This window comes from Hemicordylus capensis, chromosome 5 (assembly GCF_027244095.1).
Source record: "Hemicordylus capensis ecotype Gifberg chromosome 5, rHemCap1.1.pri, whole genome shotgun sequence".
In the NCBI taxonomy this organism is placed as follows: domain Eukaryota; kingdom Metazoa; phylum Chordata; class Lepidosauria; order Squamata; family Cordylidae; genus Hemicordylus; species Hemicordylus capensis.
In genome coordinates, this window is record NC_069661.1 from 155,341,911 (window position 1) to 155,365,827 (window position 23,917).

At 44.5% G+C, this 23,917-nt stretch overlaps 1 protein-coding gene across 4 annotated transcripts in view; it reads right to left on the reverse strand.

The window, feature by feature from the left end:
• The window catches only part of CELSR1 (cadherin EGF LAG seven-pass G-type receptor 1), a 254,205-nt gene that overhangs the window by 22,962 nt on the left and 207,326 nt on the right, over positions 1-23,917 (reverse strand). For all 4 annotated transcript variants that reach the window (XM_053254723.1, XM_053254725.1, XM_053254724.1 and 1 more), the window contains exons 23-26: positions 21,608-21,734; positions 15,968-16,168; positions 11,653-11,827; positions 1,338-1,450 (exon numbers count right to left, since the gene is read on the reverse strand). In XM_053254723.1, coding sequence (XP_053110698.1) covers positions 1,338-1,450; positions 11,653-11,827; positions 15,968-16,168; positions 21,608-21,734 — 616 coding nt within the window. The remainder of the gene's footprint in view (positions 1-1,337; positions 1,451-11,652; positions 11,828-15,967; positions 16,169-21,607; positions 21,735-23,917) is intronic.

A 23,917-nucleotide genomic window follows, 5' to 3' on the forward strand; every position in this document is an offset into this window, starting at 1 on the left:
AAGTCTATTTTCACTCCTAATTTCAGGATGATTTAAAAAGCTGTTAGGGGTTCTGCATCCTTTGCAACTGAAAAAATCGGGAGTTGGAGTGAGAATTAATTAGGATCAGGGGCAGCACTTTTTTCCAATCCTACTTATAGTAGGATTGGTCTTATATATAGTAATACTTATATATAGTATTATATCACTTAATTTTTAAAAAGTTCTCAAAGCAGTTTATATAACAAAATGAATGATAAGATGGTTCTTTGTCCCAAAGGGGCTCAGGCTCTAAAATTTGCCCTCTGTCCATACTTTTCTTAGTTTCAAAAACAGATCCCTTAAAAAGCTTATAACATCCTCAACTGGGGACAGCACAGAATTTGAGTCAGGGTTCACTTCTCTCAAACCTAATTGCCACCTCCTTCATAATACTGATCAAGTTCTCAAAATTACAACTTTTGAGTTGGTTGAAGCCACGGACCTCACAAATACTTACAGCCACAGATCCCAAAATTTGAATACCAACCCCTCTCCCCAAAACACACACACACACACACACACACACACACACACACACACACACACACACCCTATCATTTTAGAAAACTGATTAAAAATGTCACAAAAGGATGCTTTATTTGCATCAAGTTATGACAGCAATTTGTAACTATTAAATTGCTATTGAGATTTTGTTTTAGGATGAGTTATCAGTGATGTGCTGTTAATATTAGGGATGTGCACGAATATCTTTGGCACCGGCGGGGGTAGTACTTTAAGGGTGGGGGAGGGTGTACTCACCCCTCCCGCTGCATTTCCCCCGCCGGCGCCCTGTTATTTTTAAGCCCCTCAGGGCGGCAGCGTTCCTCCTTGCCGCCCCGTTTCCCCAATCGGCCGGAAGTGGCCGGAAGTAGCGAGCACGCGTGTGACTGATGCGTGCACGCGCACACACGATGGGCGCACGCGCACTTGCTACTTCCAGCCACTTGTGGCTGATGGGGGAAACGGCGGCAGGGAGGAACGCTGCCGCCCTGAGGGGCTTAAAAATAACAGAGCGCCGTCAGGGGAAATGCAGCGGGAGGGGTGAGTACACCCTCCCCCGCCCTTGAAGTACTACCTACGCCAGCACTGAAATGCTGAAATCTCCCCCCAGCACTGAAACGTTTCAGAGGCCTTTATAATGGCCTGTGAAACGTTTCGGGCACATGCCTAGTTAATATGTCTTTTGTGCATTTGATTTGTATTAAATATATATATGCTGTATATAAACTCTGAGATTGTCTCATTCTCTGGTTGTATAACAATAATCAATTCAGTTCTGCAAATGTTATGCTGTTTCCAGTTTCTGCAATACTTACAACCACAACAATCACAACGGGTCCTGCGAAGCTCCAAATTAGGGTGTCGTGAACAGAGAGCCAGCAGAAATCTGGATTCCCATAGCCCTGTGGATCCAGACCTACTGCAAGACCTATATCACACAACACAAAAGAGGAATGCAAGTCTGATGTATAGAGTTCATTAAAATGTTCAATTCACATTCAGAATCCATGCAGAGAGTATGAAATAACTATTAGGTAAAAGGCATGAAAGTCACCATGCAGAAATAATTAACCATCAGGTACTGTGGGACAGTCCATTAAAATATATCTTATACAAATGTAATTTGGCAGAAATAGTCTGCTTCTCAAGCCTGAATACCCACTTTGTGAAGTTTACAACAAAATGTGGCCAAACATCTGCCTCTAATATTAGTTGGCAGAAAATGGACTTCTTTCACTTTCTACATCTTGCCTTGTTAATATTTTACAAAATTAAAATGGGACCAATTTCTGCTCTCAGGTATGTCTTAGTCCATCTGCTCGTAAGCGCAATAAGCATGAGATACCTGCCACCAAGGATTTTCAGTCCCTCCCAGTTCCCCCTGTCTTTTTAGCCATAGCATAGCACAGCATAGTCTTTATTTCAGTCTTTGACCAGCACAACAGCAAAATAGACAAAAATGGTTCAATCTACTCCTACAAAATAATAAAAAGTCTTGATAAAATTACTTAGCATAATAAGTAGACGAAGCTAGACGTTAAAACTATGAACATAAAACTATATATAAAGGTTAGTCAACACTAATAACAGAATGACACTGAGTCGTTTGGGCCTTCCCCCTCCGGTGCAGCGGCCATGTAGGAGGCCCTCGCACCTGCAATTGGCCTCTGTGTGACCCAGGCCACGCAGAGGCCAATTGCACAGGCACAACGGCCTCCAAAGTGGCCACTGCGCCGGAGGAAGAAGGCCTGAATGGGCCGAAGAGCTGGCCGAATGAGCCAGTTTGGGCTGCAAGAGAGGCTGGCGGGGGGAGGGGGAACCTCCGTGGAACCCCCGTCGCCTCCAACAACTATCCCGAAGGGGGTAAGTAACTTTTTTAAAAAATAAAAAAAATCTGCAAAATACAACCCCCCCATCCTTAAAGCGACACCCCCCCCCCGGCATCGAAGCGCCGGACCGGGCCATGTGCGAACCGGTTCTCAGGCCTCTAAGATGGCCTGCGGACCAGTTCGTGCACATTACGACTCCTCTCTGTGATCAGACAGATGGTTCATGAACAGTCCATGGCATCACAGCCATTCAGCAAGTGGCTAGAAGGGCTAGTGATATGTCAGGCAGTGGTAGAGTAAGTACAGCCAAGCACATTAGATACATGAACACCCTTAGGAAATTGTTGTGAAACATTCAAAATCTGATCATAATATTGCTGTGTTGCAGTCAGCAAAAAAAGAGAAAGAAACCAACCCAAGGCAGTATCTAAAAATCTCCTTAGGCATGTGCACACATGATTCAAGAAATATATGGAAAGTGCACACACACATGGCTTTCTGACCACTGAGCCTAACATTTCATCACAGGCTTTCTTGGAGTTCATTGAGTTTTTGGAGCATGCCTGTAAGGCAGTGTAAGTGGGTAGGGATGTGCACGGAACCATGGCAGGGAGGCTTGAAGGCGGCGGGGGCTCCCTTTAAGAGTGGGGGAGGGTACACTTAACCCTCCTGCAGCTATTCCCCCCCCCCCCCGTCGTCCATGTTTATTAATGCCCATCGGGGAGGCAGCGTTCCTCCCTGCTGCCCTGTTGTCCTTGTCTTCCGGACAAAACCGGAACCCCAATGGGCATTAATAAACACAGACGCTGGTGGGGGGAAAGTGGCAGGAGGGGTAAGTGCACCCTCCCCTGCTCTTAAAGGGAGACCCCCGCCGCCTTCGAACCGGCAGAACCTCGGTTCTTTGAAATGGTTTGGCCTCCAAACCGGTTCCATGAGCATCCCTATATGTGGGGTGGGGCTGCTATTAGAAGACTGGAGATTTGTTGTGTGTTCAGAATGTCCTGCTTTGTGTAAACCTAATTTTTGGATAGGATTTCTATATTCTTTAGGCTTGTTTTAAGGCTGCTCCAAAAGTTACAAGAAAGGTGCGTGCATTCTGGTGAGCTGCATTCATAGGATAAGCATGTTTTTTAAAAAAATGTTGGAATGCACTGAAGAGAATTTGGAGGACACACTTATCGGTTAGTTGCTTAGAACTTGGTAGTGGATCATGGTAGAAATTGTTAGATAAATAAATATAATAGTATGTCTGAAAATATATGGCAAACGTGCCTATTATCAACACTAACATTTGTCAGGGATGCTTTAGCTGTTTCCTGCTCTGAGCAGGGAAGTGCTCTGAGATCCCTCTCAACTCTAACATTCTGTGGTTCTGTGACTGACAAGTCTGAGTTCTTCAGAAATTCTAATGTTATAGGACTCTAAGGCCAGATTATAAGAGGTCTCAATTACATTTCTTGCATGCAATAATATCTCACAGGTGCCACCTGGTGAATTTGGATGACTTAGGATAATTCCTATCTATAAGGGGTCGAAAACTGAAGCCCAGCTTCCAACCATTAAGAATAAATATAGAAAAGGTAATGAAAGAAATGTGCAACGACCTGGAAGATCTCCTGGAGAGTATCTGTGTCAAGTACCTCCCTGGCTATGCAAAATAGCTCCAGATTTGTAATCTGTAACTCATAACTCCAGGGTTATCTATTATTTCAGGTTCCAATGAATTTACCTTACACTCATGGGCCAATTAAGCTTTCAACTTCAAATGCTGAAAAACCCAAAGGGGCCTTAAATCTAGATTAAAGGACTGTTTTAATAATAAAAAAAGAAACTGTAGACACACAACTTTTCTTTGTACAATCTTTTTTGAGAATGGCACAGTTTAGGTAATGGGATACCTGAGAACTAACTTGGGTTTTAGTTACTTTTCACAAGGAATACAACTGCAGATAAACAAACTTGGTAGGAAAAGTAGCTTTTCTTCTCAGATACTGTCTGTCTGCAGTAACTTATTTATGCCAGGCAGCATTTTTTTGTAAATGTTAATTTAAATGGCTTACACGTCAGTGGCATGTGAGTCAACAGAGGTACATACAAAAAGCACAGGTGGCAGGTATCATCTTAAAGAGGCTCTCTACTCTCACACATAGAAGGAGATGCATCTTCTAAAATCATCCCTGCTGGGTCTGTACAACTGGGCAAAGAGGCACCCTTTAAAGTGGTGATTCTCTTATATTTAGTAGGGGGAGAGCAACTGGCCCTATCCAACCCTACACATCATCCCTCCAGTGGCTGTTGCTGGTGTCTAGTTTATTTTAGACTGTGAGTGCTTTGGGGGACAGGGGACCATCTTATTTTATTTACTTTTTCTACACAGACAGCTTTGAGAATTTATAATGAAAAGTGGTATAGAAATAGTCATCGATGTAATTGACTAGTTAATTGATTGAAACATACAATTAATTGTACAGTTAACTGACTATTTTCATTAATTAAGTGGCAGCCCTGTTGATTAATTTTATTTGAGCCCGTGGTAGTCCACCAATGTGTTTGATTCATGACTGCATTCCATTAGCACAAATATAAAACTAGTAGACACCCACAAAATGTCACTGAAAGGATATTTATCTTCACTCGCTGTCTATGCAGTCACACAGATGGTTCTCTTCTCTTCTCCCTGAAAACAAAAATCCTACTGGAAACACCAGGAGCCTTCTCTATCATGGGATGTGACAACAGATTGCTGGAATTTCCAGCAGCGGTACAGTCAGGGGTGCATGCAGGTCCAAAAGCAGCCCAGACCCGAAGAGCTTTGGAGCCTGTCCCGCCCCCTGCAAGCCCCACCTTATATATATTTTTTAAAAATTCCTCCTGCTGCCCCACCGCTGCTCCTGTCTCTGGGGAGGGGGGCTCCAAATGATTGGGGGGATCCCCAGAGCCCCGCCGCTGCCCCACGCCAATCCCACTGCTGCCCCGTGCCGATATTTGCCATCTTCACAGCCGGGGTGGGTGGGGGGTGATCGGCGAGTGGAGCAGGCCTTGTGGCGGTGGCAGCATCCTGTCCGGCAGGTGTGCCTGCACAGTGTGAATAGCGATCGTCACATGCTGTGATGTCACTGGCATGTGACGTTCCCTATTCACACGGTGTAGGTGCGCTCACCAAACAGGCCACTGCTGCTCTGTTCACCCCCCCAACCCCCAGTGGTGAAGGTGGCAAATATTGGTGAGGGGTAGCGGCACAGCAGCAGGGCTCTGGGAGGCCCCTGATCATTCAGAGACCCCCCCAGGAGGCCACACACCCGGTCCTCGAGGTCTGTGGCTAAATCCACCTCTGGGTAGAGTGATAAGAGCCCCTGGTGGCGCAGTGGTAAAACTGCCGCCCTGTAACCAGAAGGTTACAAGTTCGATCCTGACCAGGGGCTCAAGGTTGACTCAGCCTTCCATCCTTCCGAGGTCGGTAAAATGAGTACCCAGAATGTTGGGGGCAATATGCTAAATCATTGTAAACCGCTTAGAGAGCTCCGGCTATAGAGCGGTATATAAATGTAAGTGCTATTGCTATTGCTATAAGGTAAGCTCTATTTCTACCCCAAGCACTTACAAGAATTGCAGAGGGGGTAGATGAGGCTTTCTGCTCACTATTCTTCCTCCCTCTACCACAAACACTAGTGATCTTCAAAAAATCTTCAGAAACACTAGTGATCTTCTCTTCTCTGCCTCTTTCCCCCAATATCCTGGAAAACACATCCTTCAGTCTCCCAGTGAAAAATGCTGGGAAGACGATGTGGGTGGATAGAGGAAGTGCAGAGAAATGAGGCAGGCAGGACTGGGGTGGGGTGTGGGAGGGCTGTGAGTGGAGAGTGAGCAAGAGAGCGCATGTGCATATCAGGGAGTTAACTGAATCTGCACATTCTCCTGCCACTTTTCACCGATTCCCCTTCCACTCTGCCACAAGTCACCCCATTTGTTCACAGTGCAGAAGGCAACAGAATCCCATCCTTCTGGCCAGGCCAACCCAATGCATCTCAAGTCAATCTCTCCACAGTTGCGGAATCCTTCAGAGATACTGTCCTTCCATGACTAAAAGCAGACTCAGGTGTTCCCATGACCTCTATTTCCAGCAGCTTTGCTGACCTTCATTTCTGTCATGTAGGTTCAGAAGGCCAAGCACAGCTCATCTGTCTCCCTCCCCACCTTTTCCGATTCCCATTGATATTGCAGTCACTCCAATGTTCATTGCTCCTAAGCATGCACACCAATGTCTCCAACTAAAGTATAGCATTAGCAAGTCTGAGCTTTTAGATGTTTTTTGTTTGAGTGGAGATTTTCTGCTCCAAGACCACTTTATTTATTTTATTTATTTATTAGAAAGTGCTAGGTTTGGAACTTTGAATCAAGCCCTGAATCAACAGCCTCCACCGAAAGTAAGCACTTCAGTTGATCATCATATCACTCACTGGCAGGTGGAAAATATGGTAGGTACATGATCCTGGAGGATGAAAAAAATTTGCTTGTCTGGTGATGAAAACATTGCCATTTATTTTAGACATCTGGATGACACAGTGTATCTCTTCTTCTTCATTTTAAAACATTTGAAGTGTTTCTTGTTTCTCCCTTGAACACCAGTTTGTGTTTTACCCTGACTGTTGACTGTATGGCTAATGTTCATTTTGTTGTGGTCAGAAATTTCATGTTGGTTTTTTGAGGGTGAGGAGGAGTACTGCATTTTGAAAGTACTTACAAAAGGTCAATGTAGGTTTTAAATTTCAAAATAAACCTATTGCAATAACTCACTAACTCTATCTCTAGACATTGAGGCTGTTCTGATGCACAGTCTAACCCAAGCTAAGGAACTCAGGTGTGCATGAGAACCACTGGGATCGGGCCCAATTCCGGTGGAGCAGCGTCGCCTAGCCTGGCTTTTTAAACTGCCTCCTAGATGGGGTTAAGGGAGTGAGTGCTCCCTTACCTGGGTTTTCTGCTTGTATGTCTCCTCAGGCTGTGTTCAGCTCGAGGAGACAGAGATGAGCATTTAGAGCATCTGTCCCCTGGGGGAATCACCCAATGCACTACACTTGGTGCTTTGTGGGATACCCGAAGGCTGGGGCGCATTGTCCCGGTTCTCTGGAGATGGATCGTGTGGGAGCATGGACTGTGCTTCCAGCAACATTTTGTCATCGTCTGGATGGAAGGTTAGTGAAGCAAAGCCTCCCCTGCACCCCATGTGAATAATCTCATTGATTGATTGATGATTGATTAAGTGCCGTCAAGTTGGTATTGACTCGTAGCGACCACATACATAGATTCTCTCCAAGATGATCTGTCTTCAACTTGGCCTTTAAGGTCTTTCAGTGGTGTATTCATTGCTGTTGTAATCGAGTCCATCCACCTTGCTTGCTGGTCGTCCTCTTCCTCTCTTTCTTTCAACTTTCCCCAGCATTATGGACTTTTCAAGGGAGCTGGATCTTTGCATAATGTGCTGCAAGTATGATAGTTTGAGCCTGGTCATTTGTGCCTCGAGTGAAAATTCTGGATTGATCTGTTCTATGATCAATTTGTTTGTTTTTGTGGCTGTCCATGATATCCTCAAAAGTCTTCTCCAGCACCAAAGTTCGAAAGCATCAATGCTTTTTCTATCTTGCTTCTTCGAAGTCCAGCTTTCACATCCATAGAATGTCATCGGAAAAATCACTGTCTGAACAATTCTAATCTTTGTAGGTGTAGACATGTCACAGCATCTAAATATCCTTTCCAAGGCATCTCTACCAAGTGCTAGTCTACGGAGTATTTCTTGACTGCTGGATCCTTTACTGTTGATGGTCAATCCTAAAAGGCAGAAGCTATCCACCACTTCAATGTCTTGATTGTCCCAAGACCCCAAGGAGACGCGGAGACATGTGATGGTGAAACGGTCAGTATTTATTTTGATCTGATTACAACCATACAGGCTGGGATTGGCAAGCCACCCCGCATGCAGTGCGTTAGCTAACGGGTCGGCCACCTGTTAGGCAGAAGCTATCCACCACTTCAATGTCTTGATTATCATTTCTGAGGCTGGTTGCTGTATTCGTTGTCATTAGTTTAGTCTTCTTTACATTCAGTTGTAGTCCCATTTTTTCACTGTGCTCCTTGACTTTCATTACAGAGCTTGCAGATCATCCACATTCTCAGCTATCAGAGTGGTGTCATCAGTGTAGTGAAGGTTATCGATGTTTCTTCCTCCAACTTTAAAGTCATGCTCATATTCTTCCAGTCCAGCTTCTCTCAGTATATGTTCAGCATATAAATTGAATAAAGAAGGAGAAAGTATACAGCCTTGTCTTACTCCTTTGCCAATCTGGAACCAGTCTGTTTCACCATGTTCCATCTGGACTGTGGCTTCCTGTCTTGTGTATAGGTTTCTCATTAGAACAATGAGGTGTTCTGGGACGCCCATTTTCCTAAGGATATTCCACAACTTGACATGGTCAACACAATCAAAGGCTTTTCTGTAGTCAATATGTAGCACATATTGACTTCTTTCTGGTATTCCTTGGCTTCCTCAATTATCCAACATGCATCAGCAATGATGTCTCTTGTTCCTCAATCTTTTCTGAAACCAGCTTGAACATCCGGCATTTCCCTTTCCACATAGGGCTCTAATCTGCGTTGGATGATCCTGAGCATTATTTTGCTAGCATGTGAAATTAAGGATATTGTGCGTTGGTTTGCACAATCTGTTGAGTCTCCTTTCTTTGGTATGGGTATATAGACTGACCTCTTCCAATCTGTTGGCCACTATGTTGTTCTCCAAATTTGCTGGCATAGTTTGATTAGAGCCTTGACTGATTCTTCTCCTGTTGCCTGCCATATTTCTGTAGCTATTCCATCAATTTCTATAGCTTTCTGACTTAGTAATGACCGGAGTGCTGATCTAACTTCATCTTCCTGTACTAGAGGTTCTTGCAAGTAGGGAATATCTTCTAGAGCAGGGTTTCTCAACGTGTGGATCCCCAGATGTTATTGGACTTCAACTCCCATAATCCCCAGCCCCAGTGGCCTTTGGTTGGGAATTATGGGAGTTGAAGTCCAATAACATCTGGGGACCCACACGTTGAGAATCCCTGTTCTAGAGTATCCTGGGATGTTACCGTCCCTGCTGTACAGGTTTTCAGTATACTACTTCCATCTGTGTTTGATCTTCTCTGAATCAGTTACTGAGGCAATTCTCATGATCTGGCAAAATCGGGCTAAGGGAGCCTAGCCTGATTTTGCCCATGCGTGAGAAACACCGGCCTTGCAGCCGAGCCCGGTCTCACCAAAGCGGGTAACCCGCTTAACTCACCCTCCCCTAAGCCCAGGTTAGCCGAGCGAGTGCTCCGCTAACCTGGGCTATAGAATTGCGTGTTGCTGTGGTGTGACTCTGTGCCGCAGCAACTCACAAGTAGATCCCCAACTGGAAGGCTAAAAAGCAGCCTCCCAGATTGGGGGGTCTCTCCAGCATGCCCTGTGTGCTCATACAGGGCATGCTGGAACTTCTGGGGGTCGTGAGGCCCCCAATCCCTGCAGCCTCCGTCGGCTCCGTGATGGAGCCGGCAGTCTTGTGGGCGGCCAATCTGGCCACCCAGGGCTCTGCGGGCACTCGTCTGCGGGGAGAGCGGGCTAAGCCCACTCTCCCCGCTTAACCTCATCTGGCGGTTCCCATTGATCATGGGAACCGCTTCACTATCTGTCCTTTGGCATCCCTTAAGATACCAATTCGAGGTTGGAACCTCCCTCTGAGTTCAGAGCTCTTTTGGAAAACTTGCCTTGTTTTTCCATGTCTATTTCCATCTTCAAGGTCTTTACAGGTGTCGTTGTAGTACTGCTCCTTGTATCTTCTAACAGCTTTCTGAAATTCCCTATTAAGTTCCTTCCTGAGGTCTTTATCTTTCTTGACTTTGGTTTCTCTCTTCTTCTTGGCAATTTCCACCATCTGTTCTGACATCCATTTGGCTTTCTTCTGTTTCTTGGTCTTTGGCAGTCTCTTTTCACATTCGTACTTAACAACTTCTCTGCTTTCATTCCACAGTTCCTCTGGTTCCCTGAAGTTCAGAATTTCAAAGCGGTTCCTGATGTTCTCCTTGAAAATGGTGGGTACATTCTCAAGATCATATTGTGAAAGCTGGATAGCTTTGCTTTTCTGCTTTAGCTTGACTTGGAAGTTGCACATGAGCAGTTTGTTATCTGTTCCACAATCGGTCCCCGGCCATGTCTTTGCTGTTATAACTGAGCTCTTCCACCTTGTTGCACCAATAATGTAATCAATTTGATTACTGTGTACTCCATCTGGTGATGTCCATGTGTATAGGCGCCGCTTTGGTTGTTTGAAGAATGTGTTATCAATCAAGAGATCATTGGCTTGGCAGAAACTAATAAGTCGTTCTCCTGCTTCATTTCTGTTTCCTAGACCATACAGTCCGACTGTGTTTTCCTCCTTACCTTTTCCAACTTTGGCATTCCAGTCTCCAACCACCAGCATCACATCTTGCTTGTACGTTCTGTCAATTTCAGACTGAATTTGAGCACAAAACTCATCAACTTTCTTTTCTTCTGCCTCAGTTGTTGGGGCTTAAACTTGAAGAACTGTCATGTTAAAGGGTTGTCCATGAAATCTAATTGATATTAGTCAGTCACTGACCGCATTGTACCCAAGTACTGTCATTGCTATATCCTTCCTGACTATATCCTTCCTGACCTCATTAATTCTAATTAATTCTACATGTGCAAGTGAAAACTAGAGTATGTTTGGCTCTCTCTCCCTTTGGAGACACAAAACAAAGTAATTATAATAAAGCAAATGAAGTTATACCTGAGGTATGTGTACAATTCTTGTTGCAACTTGAATTCAGTTGTGTTTATGCCCTTTTATCCACACAGGAATTGCTTTAATTAGGGCAAGAGGCACCCAATACAAATCCTATCTGTTGTTATTTTGGTTGCCATTGTATTTTGAACTGTGCTATCATCTAAACATGTACTTGATTAGGACAACCTTATGAGAAAATTTTTTCTGCAACTAAGCTGGGTAAGAAAAAGGAAGGAAAGGGAAGGAATTGGAGGGCATAGATCTACATTACAGACTTAAACAGATTTAATAGTCATTCTCTTTCCTCAGGGAGCTGAAGGTCCACGAAAGGTGCTAGAGATCTCTAACATTCAGCATCCCAACCTGCAATTCTCAGGATTTTGAGTGGAAACCATGAAAGTCACTCAAGCATAAAACAACTGTATGTTTTCAGTATAGATAAAAGCTTCTCTCTGGCTGGCTGTTTATTCTTACCTGTTATAATGGCAGGAATCCCCCAGCCCATGACATAGTAGAACCTCATGTGTCCAAAATTGATATTCCTCACTTCAGTCAACATGCGGTAGATGTGAAGTTGTTCAACGAACATCCAGGCGAAGGTGCTCATGTAAAAGTAGTGCAAGAGAATGGCTATCACAGTGCACACAAACTGGAAAAAGAACGAGCCCGATTCAATTAGAATTGAGTCTGCTGAACAGCGAAACATTCTAGCACAATCTTGATGTGTTAGGTGTAAGCAAATATTAATAAGGACCACTGTCCAAAGACCTATTTAGGAAACCTTTCCCTTCCACTCTGAATAGCAGAACACCATGCTATATTATAAACTGCTATGGAAACTCATCTGAGGAGAAACTGTGGAAAGTTTATCCTAGTGTGGAGAAACTCCTTAGAGCAGGCCTATACAACTTGTGCCTCACCAAGTCAAGTGCAGCCTTCAAGCAGTGCATGATAGCCAACCAGGACCTCAATAAACCTTCTGCTTTTGCTGTCTGTCCAGGGTGGACAGTAGGAGGGTGGCAGCAGGGGTGAGGAATAAAGGTTGCCAGCGGAATGACATAAAAAGAGACCTGCTATAACACACCAAAGGATCCATCTAATCCAGCATCCTGCTCTCAACACTGGTCAGCCAGATGCTTCCAGGGAGTTTAGACTCAGGGCACAATGATCCTTGTCGTCCTACCAGCAACTAGGGTTCAGAGGCATATTGCACTTGGCAGGCCATAATACATGGCTTGTGGGCTGTGTTCAGCTTGGTGAGTTACAAGTTGTGCAGGCGGGCCTGACTGAAAGGAACAAGGAAGCTGCAGAAAGTAGAAGGTCCTGCCAGCGATCCCTAACATTGATAAGCAATGCAAGAGATACACTCTCCCCTGCACTGGACTGCTATGGAAGAGTGAGTAGATTGGCACTCGGCCACATCAACTAATAAAGACATGTACAAAGAACTCAGGGAGGGCCTGGACTTCACCTGGCAACCGTACAGATCTCCTTTGCACTCCGAGATATATCCTCAGAGTCCAGACTTTGGTTTCCCTGCCTAGTTCTCTAAGTGAGTGGTTCTCAATGTGGGGGCCTCCAGATGTTGCTGAACTATAACTCCCATCATCCCCAGTCGCAACAAACTGTAGCTGGGGCTACAACTAAGGTTGCCAACTGTCCTGCACTACGTGGGATGTCCCGATTTCCTGCGGGGAAATTCTTGTCCCGTTCGGGACTCAATTTCTTCTGCTTTTTGACCTTTAAATTTTTGTATAAAAAACCTTTAAAGCGGCAGCGGAGCAGGGACTTGGTGGTGAGAGCTCTCCCAGACACTTCCCAAACGATGTATGGCTCTGGATGGGGCAGGGGCAGGGCTTGCCGGGGTGGTGCGCGGGTGATAGGCACACCACAGCGGCCGCTTAAATTCACTGAAAAGCACTCACCGCAGGAGGAAGGGGAGGAGTCGGGAGGAAGGGTGGGTGAAAGGCTCCCTTCCTTGACCCTGCCTGCCACCAAATGAGGCAGATGGTGCGCCTGTCATCAGCGCGCCGCCCCAGCAAGCCCTGCCCCTGCCCCATCCAGAACCATACATAGTTTGGGAAGCGGTCAGGAGAGCTCTTGCTGCTGTGTCCCTGCTCCGCCACCACTTTAAAGGGTTAAAAAAAAAAATTAAAGGTCAAAAAGCGGGAGAAATTGAGTCCCGAATGGGTTGCTCAGCAGCCGCTTTAAAAGTAAAAAACAAACAAACAAACAAACAAAAACCAAGCCCTGCCCCTAGGTGGCCATGCCCCAGGCCCCCTCTACTCCCTGTCCCAAATACAGCCAACACAACGTTGTCTACCCTAGCTACAACACTGAAAATATACCACAGCAAGTAAAAAGCTTTTACTCTCAATTGTAACGCTGGGTTTTTTAGGCTTCTAAAAACATTTTTTGTACAGATCACAACGATGAAAACTGTTTATTTTACACCCCCAAAAATCCTTTTTACTCATCAATCATCCATGGATGACTGAAACCTCTCCCTTCCATGTGAATACTGTTTTACAGAAACGTATAAAAGCTAAACTGAACATCAGGTAACTTCATTACATCTGTGCTCCCACATTCTTTGACTGTTCATGCTCATTAGTGTGTGACTTTTTGGACAATTCTCATTCCACAAGGATTAATAACAGCTTGAAACACACACAGCTGATATTTCTCCTGGAAGACATCCCCATGGTTTCAGGGAGTGGCCTTCGACTGTACTGTTGCCAAAGCAGTCCCTATGTTGGATCAACAGGCCCATGTTTTAGAGATGAAATGCTTCTGTTGGCAAATGTGAATGCTGGAGATAACTGCCTTGTGAGGGCAGGAAGAGCTCTCGTTCTTCCCAGCACTTTGCATTTTAGTGAGAGGCTGCCTGGCAAAACAATCAAGTACCCAGGACAAGAAGAGTCTGAATGGAATAGCTCTGACCTCACTCAAATGGAATCAAATCCACTGGTCCTGATTGATTGACTCATTTAGGTCTTATCTACTTCCCTTTCCTATCACCTAAGATTATCATACCTATTCAGCCCCTGGACTTTTCATCTAGAAATTACTAGATGAAATTCCCACTCTGGAAGATCCCTTTTAGAAGCCTCTTCTATATCTTGCTGTCTTTGTTTTGACTCCTATAATTGCCCTTCTATAGTCCTCAGTGTTCTTTTGAGAGCAGGCAGCTGGCACACACAGTGCCTCAATATATCTCAGAGTTTCCAAAAGTGTCAACCTTGTACTCCACCCACTTCACTATGGGATACAGCTTGTTGGCACATGTGCACAAGTCTCACTTGAACTCCTTGACTGGATCTCCTCTGTATGCCTTTGGGCTCTTTGGACTAGACGATAGCCTAGGATATTGAGCTAACCCATTGAAAGCCTCATTGCAGCACAGAAAACCCCTTGTTCTCCTTCTTGGGACCCACCTCTTCCCTTTGAGGACCTGTGTCTGCAGATTGGGGTAGGCAGAACCTCTCCTCCTCCTCCATTCTCCACATTTGCTTTCCTAGCAATCCACGTAACTTGCACTACTCCCCCTACTTCTCCCCATCTCTTCCACTGGAACAGCCTTCAGTTTCTTTCACTTCAAGTCCATCACTCATTGTCCAATTGTGAATTTTATCTTTTAACTAAAAAAACTCCTTTGGAAAAGACCTGGTTTTTGGAAAAGGACAGTCTTCTGACAGTCTTTAGAGTACTTTGATACTCCATCCAAAGTCCTAAGTTACATGTGTTGCTCTCGTAAAGAGTTGTGGGTGCTAGTATTCTGGGACATCTCTACTGGGTGGGCAGCAGCCAGACTCTCAGTCTGGTTAGAGTTTCATGCCTGCAGAAGGGAAGCAAGTCCCCCTAGTTCTAGAATAATTGCTCCAGAATTGATTTGGTGTTCCTGCCCAGGACATACAAATGAGGTACACACATGTGTACGACACAGGTTGAGCAATAAATTATAATGCATGGTTTATTAAAGGGGGGAAATAAATAAATCAATGGTTTAAAATAAAAGACTGGGCAGTATCAATCCACTGGGGAAGAAAAATTAAAAGGCTATTTTTGTCCAGCTAGTATCAAGGCAAATCAATTTCTGAAAATCCCAGCACACACAAGCCATGAATATTTTAAAACATAAACAGGTCTCCTGAAGCTACTTGTTAAAAGAAAAGCAGAGACATAACTTGAGGGGGAAACTTTAAGAAAGAGGAGAACAGGCCCTTACCTGATCTCCGCTGCCCCATGCAGCTTCCTGCTGGGGCGACGCTCAGCCCAAGTACCCCTACGTGGCACCAGCATGTTCAAGCACCGGACACTCCGAATTTTAAGTTTACTGACAGATTAACATCTTGAATTATTAAATGAAAGCTAGAACTTCAAAAAGTTCCTTTGAATGCAACCTTGAATCAGAATCTGCTAGATCAGGCAAAAGGCTGTGAGAGAAGCCTTCTCACTGACTTGCAAAGTTATCGATCCATCCTCCCATGCATTTGGAGGTGAACCAACCAATGGAGATTGTACATATGCATATTTAAATGTCTGAATCAGTTCTGTTATTGTGGAGCTTGCATGGTAAGCATTGTCTGCATGGTCATGTAAACAGTGTGAGTGCTGGGCTTCTGCTTAAAGGTCTTATGCTTCGGTTTGGCCCCAGTTGTTCTTAGCAGGAACAAGGCCAACGGAGGATTGACAGACATGCCTCAAATAATGTCTCAAATGAAGTCTGCTATAGTTCTAAAGCAAAGAAGCAGTGTGTTATGCAAAGGCTACTGAAGTTAACTCTTACCGGATTTTCTGTCTGGTTGATTCCTATCAGGAAGATTAACTCAGAGAAGAAGAGGGCTGCTACCAGGTTTTTGTGGATGCTGTGCAGGTTGGAACGCAACGTTCGGATCAGGACAAGGAGTATAAAAGTGAGCAGCAAAGCTACCAGTGAGATGGAGACAGTTGCATAAGTGATAATCTTCAGAGGAAGTGCCTCACCATTCTGTGATGTAAAAGATTAATTATTTTTGCTACATGCCTTTCCCAAGTTTTTTTTTAAAAGCACAATTAATTTCTTAGTCACTGACTTGATTTGACAGAAACAGTTTACACAGTATAAAGGGAGTGAGGACTATGGTGACTCAACCCTCAGAGCATGATAAAAATGCTTCAAAAACAAACCTTCAAAAATGTACTTGATTCACTTGGGAGGATTAAAAATGAAGTAATAAAGAGAAAACCATAATTAACTGGATTTCAAACCACCTAACTAGTTTTATTTTTTAATAAGATTTATAGCTTCCTGAAGAATATCCATACCAATAGATCACCTTGTGCCAAGAGGAAAATCTTCAAGATGAGTAAACTCAAGTAATCCTTTTGTGAGCAAGTCTTTTTGAAGAGCTTGTAATACAACCTTTCAAAAGACAAGAGTAATCCCATGCACTGAAGATTATGCTACTCATAAGCACAGTCCAGAGACTCTAATAAAAGTCACTCATCCGTAGCAATCTTAACCTGTTCCACAGCATTTTGTGAGGAATTTTTGTGCCTGACCCAGAAAATGCACCTTAAGCAGAATTAAGAGAATTTCAGATTAATTTATTTAAAATGTTTCTGGGTGGCAGTTCTCATCATTTTGGAGAGAAGTGCACAATCTTACCCTGCCCGGTACATGCATGGAGGCTCTGTTAGGAAGGAGCAGCCACACACACAAAGTCACCATGCCATGGCTGTCTAAAACTGTGCACTATCTGGCATGGTAAGGAACGCCCCCTACCCACCCACCCCCGGTCAGCTTTCCAGAAGCCTGGGCTTTTGCATGCAGTGGCTACTACTCAGAGGAAGGGGGAGGGGTCTTCATAAATGCAGGTAGTAGGTACATTAGAAAGAGCAGTACTGTATATATGGGCATTAACTTGTTCACAGTGGCCCCAGCATGGCCACAAAGACAAAAGTGAGGAGAGTTCAATGCATCTAGTAGGGCTGTGTGCTTTAGTAAAGTCGGATTTCTGGTGTCAGAAATCCCTGCCCACACCACCAGGAGGCAGCAGAATGCAGAGCAAGTGCTCTGCGTAGTGCAGTGGTTTTGGTGGCCCTTTAACCTCCCATCCAGCCCTGGCACAGGAACAGTTGGGCAGTGCAATTCTTGGGAGATTCAGGGAGTGGGCAGGAGGTGATGCAGGACAGCCTGAGCTTCTCCACGAAGCTCTGAGCAGAAAGTGAATCAGTCCCTTAAAAAATAAATAAATTCTAACAGGGTCCAAAGAGAAAATATGAACATGGAGAGTGTGGGCCGCAACTGCAGCAAGATGAACTTTAAATGACAGAAAATCAAGATTTAACTTTTAAAACTTGCTTGCCTGTAACAGTAGTTCTTGTAGTGCCCCACTGTCCTTCACACTTTGGATGTCTGGGTCTGCGTAGACAGGATCTCGGAACCTTCTAGAGCTGTAAGCTATATGCTTTTTGGCAGTAGCCCCGCCCCCTTGGTGACACACATACAGCCCCTCACAGATTACCTCCCTCAGTCCCTGACTGCCGTGATCATACATAACAGGTAGGTGACTGTTACATCGGGGAGGAGGGAGGGTCATGGGAAGGACAAAGGACCGCTACAAAAACTACCATTACAGGTAAGCAACCTGACCTTCTGTATAGTGGCCCTATTGTCCTCCACACTTTGGAGATTAGTGAGCTATTCACCAGGACGGCGGGAGAAGCTAGCATCTACTGAAGAACTGTGTCGTGGATTGCTGCTCCATAGTATGAATGGGCTCTTAACTTGGTTTCCAAAGCACAGTGGCACATGAAGGACAAGGGTCCTTTCCATGTTGCTGCCCAACAGATGGCATCTCATGGAATTCCATGGAGGTAAGCCGTAGAAGTTGAACTGCACTTGCAGAATGTGTTCTAATGGAGGGCGGTAGTGGCTTCTTCTTCAAGTGTGTAGGCCTGTTTGATGGCAGATGTGATCCAGGCTGACAATCTCTGGCAGGAGACTTGTTTTCCTTTGTTTCTCCCAACATTGCAGATGAACAAGGAGGTGGACTAATGGAATGGTCAAGTACGTTGGAGATAAAAGGACAATGCATGTTTCACATCTAGGATATGGCAAGTACCTTCTTCATCTGAAGACAGCGAGGCAAAGACCAGAAGGCAGAGGACCTGAGAAACAATTTTTATTTATTTTTCTCCCCCTCACATGGTATTGAGACACCACTTTAGGTAAGTATTGAATGTCCAGCCTAAATAGGACCTTATTCTGTTGGAAGAATTTGAAAGTAGGGGGTGGGGGTTAGACCTAAGGGCCCTGATACTCTAAGGGCAGAGTAATTGCTAAGAGGAATGATGTTTTAATGGCCAAGTATTTCAGCGGGCATGTAGCTATCAGCTCAAATGGTTTGTGTATGAGCATAGAGAGAACCAGCCAGGGGCATAGCTACGGGAGAGGGGGCCCGTGTTCATCCCTCTCTCCGGCGGCCCGTTGGAGTGAGGGAGATAATGAAGATCATAGGAAGGGGTGGAGCTGGGGGGCGCTCAGGAGTTTGGGGGCCCGGGTTCTTTGAACACATCCACTCAATTATAACCAGCTTAAGATCCCATGGAGGGGCTAATCTTGGAGCTGTGTATTGGATACAAGCGAATCAGTCCCTTAAAAGAAAAAAATTCTAACAGGGTCCAAAGAGAAAATATGAACTTGGAGAGTGTGGGCCGCAAGTGCAGCAAGATGAACTTTAAATGACAGAACATCAAGATTTAACTTTTAAAACGTAACAGGTATGAAAGAAGTCCAATGAGGCCTCTTTGGGGCTGATCCCTTTGAAGGTCACAAAAATGGTAAATGGTGTCCATTTTGCCCTGTAGAAGCACTGCATCAAAGGTTTCCTGGCAGCAGAGATGACACCCAGGACCTCTTGGTCTCAGATCACCGGCTGGTGATCTTCCAGGCTTTGAGATGAAGACTCTTCAGGTCTGGATGAAGTACTGATCCTTGCTTTCTGGCAAGATAGGTTGGGATGGCTGGGTAGAGGCAGATGCCTGACCTTTGGACATGGCTAGCAGAGTGGAGAACCAGGCGTATTAAGGCCACCAGGGAGTGATGAAGATGCAATCTGCTGCTTCCTCTCTGATCTTGTGTAGAAGTGTTGGTATGAGTGGTAATGGAGGAAACATGTATAGCAGTTCCTTGCTCCAAGACAGTAACACATCTCCCGAGGAGTCACATCCTTGGCCCGTTTTGCTGCAAAACTGTGTGCATTGTTTGTTTTCCTCAGTGGCAAAAATGTCTGTGTGTGGATGATCCTATCTGTTGAAGAGGCCCTGCACCACTGAACGGTCCAATGACAATTTGTGTGATGTGTCTGTTGCGTCTGACCCAAGAAGTCTGCCCATATATTTCCCTTCCTTGCAATGTGTATTGCAGAAGGCCAGATCTGATGATGGAGGAACCACATCCAGATACTGATGGCTAGGCATGACAATGCTGGAAAGTGTGTGCCCCGCTCATGGTTCAAATATTACATCGTGGTCACACTGTCTGCCATAGCCTGCACAGAATGGCCTGTGAGAAGCAGCTGCCTCATCTGAAGGCATGCTAGAGACAGGATGCTGGTAGTGGATGCCATGAACCCCAGCATCTCCTGTATGGACTGTACTGGATGAGTGTGTGATGTTAAGATCTTGTGGGCCATGGCCCTGATATCTGCTATCCTTCAGGAAGGCAAGGATGCAAGAATCTCCTGGGAATCTAGAATGGTGCCTCAAAACTCTATGGTCCTTGAGGAACTGTTGACTTCTCACAGTTCACGCACAAACCTAGTTCAACTAGAAAGGTCAGCGTGGGGTGGATATGTTGATGCAACAATGACTGAAAAAATGAGAGGCTAGACAGATAGAATAAATGAAAAATTAAATTAAAGAGAAAGGGTAAAGAAGTTTGTTTGGTTGCTGTTTGTTTGGTAAGGAAGTTTGTTTGGTTGCATGAAGTGAGGCAGAAGTCACTATCCTGAAGTTGCTATTGCAGTGGTCGGAAGAAGACTGAGGGAAGTAATCTGTGAGGAGCTATATGTGTGTCACCAAGGGGGTGGGCCTACTGCCAAAAAGCTTATAGTTTACAGCTCTAGAAGGTTCCGAGGTCCTGTCTACACAGACATCCAACGTGTGGAGTACAATAGGACCACTAACATGAACTACCATCTCCAGACGTCCCTGTGTCCTCCCAGCAGCCGCACAGGCTTCCCATGCTGCCCTGCATCACCCCTGCCCACCCCCAAAGCTCCCGAGAATCACTGTGCCACCTAGCTGCCCCCATGCCAGTGCTGAATGGGCGGTTAAAGGGCCCCCATCACTACTGCACTACCTGAGACACTTGCCCCACATTCTACTGCCTCCTAATGGTGGGGACAGAGAATTCCAATATCGGAAATGTGACTTTACCAAAGCACACAGCCCTAGCATCTAGCCTATATAACCCACCAGAAGAATCCAGGAAAAGGCAGGCCTGAAGCTGGTATTAAGAGCAGTGGCTTAATCTATGAATAATTCTTTTTTTAGCACCAGCTTCAGGCCTGCCTCTTCCTTCATCCTTCCTTTCTTTGGGGAGCTGCCGTTTGTTCTCTCTACTTTCAGCTTCCTCTTCATCACTGGGCAGTGACAGGGAATTGCCATTGTTCTCCACAATGGGAACATATGAAGGGGCTCTGAATTCTGAAAATGTTAGCTAGTTTCACACAGGAATGAATTCTCTCCCAGGTGAAAGCTTGCCACACAGAGCAACAGAAGCTCAATTCCTAATCTAACGTGATTGCTAATGAACCAGTATGGCTGAAGAACAGAACAACAATTGTGGAATGGTCTCTGTATAAAAACCATCTTCATATTTTTGTGGGTTAGGCTTCATGCCTGACTCTTCTAACTCCATTCATTCACATGACCATTTTTTGTTAAGCAGTCAGGCACCCTGTGTTGGAGAGAGACCTCCTAAGTCATCAGTAATTCACCTCACAGGCTGATGGTGAAGGAAAGTGCAATTAAAACCATACAGCAATTTGCAGATTACGAGTGCTGTATAAATGAGAAAGAGGAGCAGTTCTGGGTACTAATTATGAGCTGGTGAACGATTCTCTATGTGCCTAGTTTTCTCACCACTTTGTATCAGATCAGTGGTGACATTTTGTATCACCACTCAGAAATGGTGGTTTAGGGCATGTGGTAATAAAGAGTATGATTGAACAGGACTCACATAATAAAGTTACAGCTAAAAAGGCACCCAGTGATTGATACAGGTGATCAGGGCATACTATCTTGACAAACTGGTGGCTTGACTTTAAAGATAAAGATAAAACACTAAAGTTCTTAAAAAATCAGTTCACTTATTTCTTCTAAACCATCTTTTTAACCACTACGGTTGCAGGCAAAACATCAGGCAATAACTACTTACTTCGCGTTTTGAAATATCCATCAGGACAGCAAAACTGGTCATGTGGCTGCACTGGCAAATGATATGGCTTTGGCTTCTCGAAAACAGCTCACATCCCTTTGATGACCAACCTCCTATTTCTCCAATTCTAGTAAAGAGAAGAAGCAGCAAAGTAAGAAGATTTATTGCCATTTGGTGTTTATCTGACTGAGAGATTGAATGGATTTTGTCAATTGACTCGTATGGTCCATAAATGGCCATTTCCTTCACTCGCCTTCCTCTTAATGAGATTAATACAGTTCTCTAATTCTATGTACAACATTTTGTAAGGAAATATAGACCAGAATGATGACTAATTTGGAACTTGGTGCTTCCATATATTCCCACACACTTGTCAAGAAAGACAACTACCTACTAGCTCAGGCAGTCACAGGCAGCCGCTGTATTTCAAGAAGCAATTGCTCAAAATAGCAAGAGGTTGCTGCTTCTTTAAGCTTTGCCTCAACATGACAAATGACCAGATTATATGGAGGTAGCTTAACTAACCTATTATTATTACTTTATTAGACTTAGCTGCCTCTTTGATCTTCAAGCAGTACTGATTCTTCTCCTGGTTAGAAACCTTTAATAAAACTCCATTATTATAAGTCTTTCTCATTATTTTCTATGTATATATTTTTATATCCTTGTATTGATTATAGCAGTATATAAACACTTAGTGTAAGGTACTGTTTCCCACACCTTCATATATGTCATTTTGCGGTATTGCATATTTTTCATAGCTCTGTAATCTCCGTAATTCTGTGTTTAGAAATACAGGGCATAATCCAGCCAAAATGAAGGCTGTTAAGCCCCACTGGTTTCAATTAGAAAATTAAAGATGTTCTTAAATCTCTCCCACTGAGAAGTGCTTAACTAGCCCTCTTTTAGACAGTCTTTTACTGATGTAGTTGCTGCTGCTGTTCTCATGCCAGTAAGAGATCATCTGAAGTAAAAATCAGAAACATGAAGGCTCCTGGGCCTAATCTGGCCCCAAGAGGGGTACTGTTAGGCCTAAATTGCCAATCAAGTGGCAAGATTGGGCTGTGGAGGGAGTGCTATCTCTGGCAACAGACTTGGCAGCAGGCCACAGAGTCAGACAAATGGTCCCCAGTTAACCTCTCCATGGATCTACCTCCATGTCACTGTTCCCAGGGACAGGGGCCACCCTGATTCTTATCTTGACTATTCAGCCCAGACAGAGTGCGGTCTGTGGAGGAGTCCTAGAGATCCCCAAGCTTGAGAATCTCTGAGCTGAAATCACTAATTTGGCCCCTCAATCGCTCACAAGCTATCAACCTAACTGCCTTGATTTCCCCTCGCCATATGGATCTCCAACCTCATCATTCCAGCCCAGGCAAAGCTGCAAGACAGGTAGATATAGTCCCTTCCCTGCAACTGTCTTTTGTAGAACAAGAATTCTCTTCCTCTCTTTTCTATCTTCTACTAGTAAAAGTGGAGCCCCTGGGGACCCCTTAAATAGCGTGTCTCTGACTAACGCATTGGTGCTTAGAAGAGGAATCACTGAGCAGTATCAGTTGTCTCTGCAGGAGCAAAAACCAATCCATGTTCTTTCCCTGTTTGACAAATGAAGCATAGTGAAGAGCCATATGTGCAAATAGATTTCTTCAACTATTATTATTATTTAATACATTTAACTCTGCCCTATGTTTGCCTAAATTCTAAATAAATAAATAAATCTAATAATAATCTAAATAATAGTGACTAACTCAGGAAAACTCTTGTATCCTCCTCTCAAAACCTAGCTTCTTCTTTTTCTTTTCAAACAGCATGCAGAAGTCACCTGGGCGCTTTCCAGATTACCAGCTACAACAGCAGTAAAATGTTTTGGCTTGGCAGATCGCATTCAAAACATAATAAAGGGATGAAACGGTTTGTTGTGCAAAGCCACCAGCAGGGGGAGCAGTCTTTTCTAACTTGTGCAAAACTCCTATAACGGGAAAATACAGGGTTGGGGTTTTTTTTGGCAATGCACATGTGATGTTATAGGACTGTAACACAGCAATAAAACCCGAAAGAAGGCATCGGAAATGTGAACAGCACCTTGTCAACAGCACAGGGGCTGCAAAGTTGAAACACAGGTAGAATGGAAGCACACTTGGAGGACACATAGTGACACTGTTGTAGCGGGTAATCTGGAAAGCGCCCTGGTCTATCTCCAAAGCAGCTGAATTGCATTAACATGTTTTGCTTCTCCCCTCCTTTTCTAACCAGCCTATTCCTCTGGTTTGTGGTTCCCTGTGTCAGTTAAACCCCTGCCTCTCTCAGGAA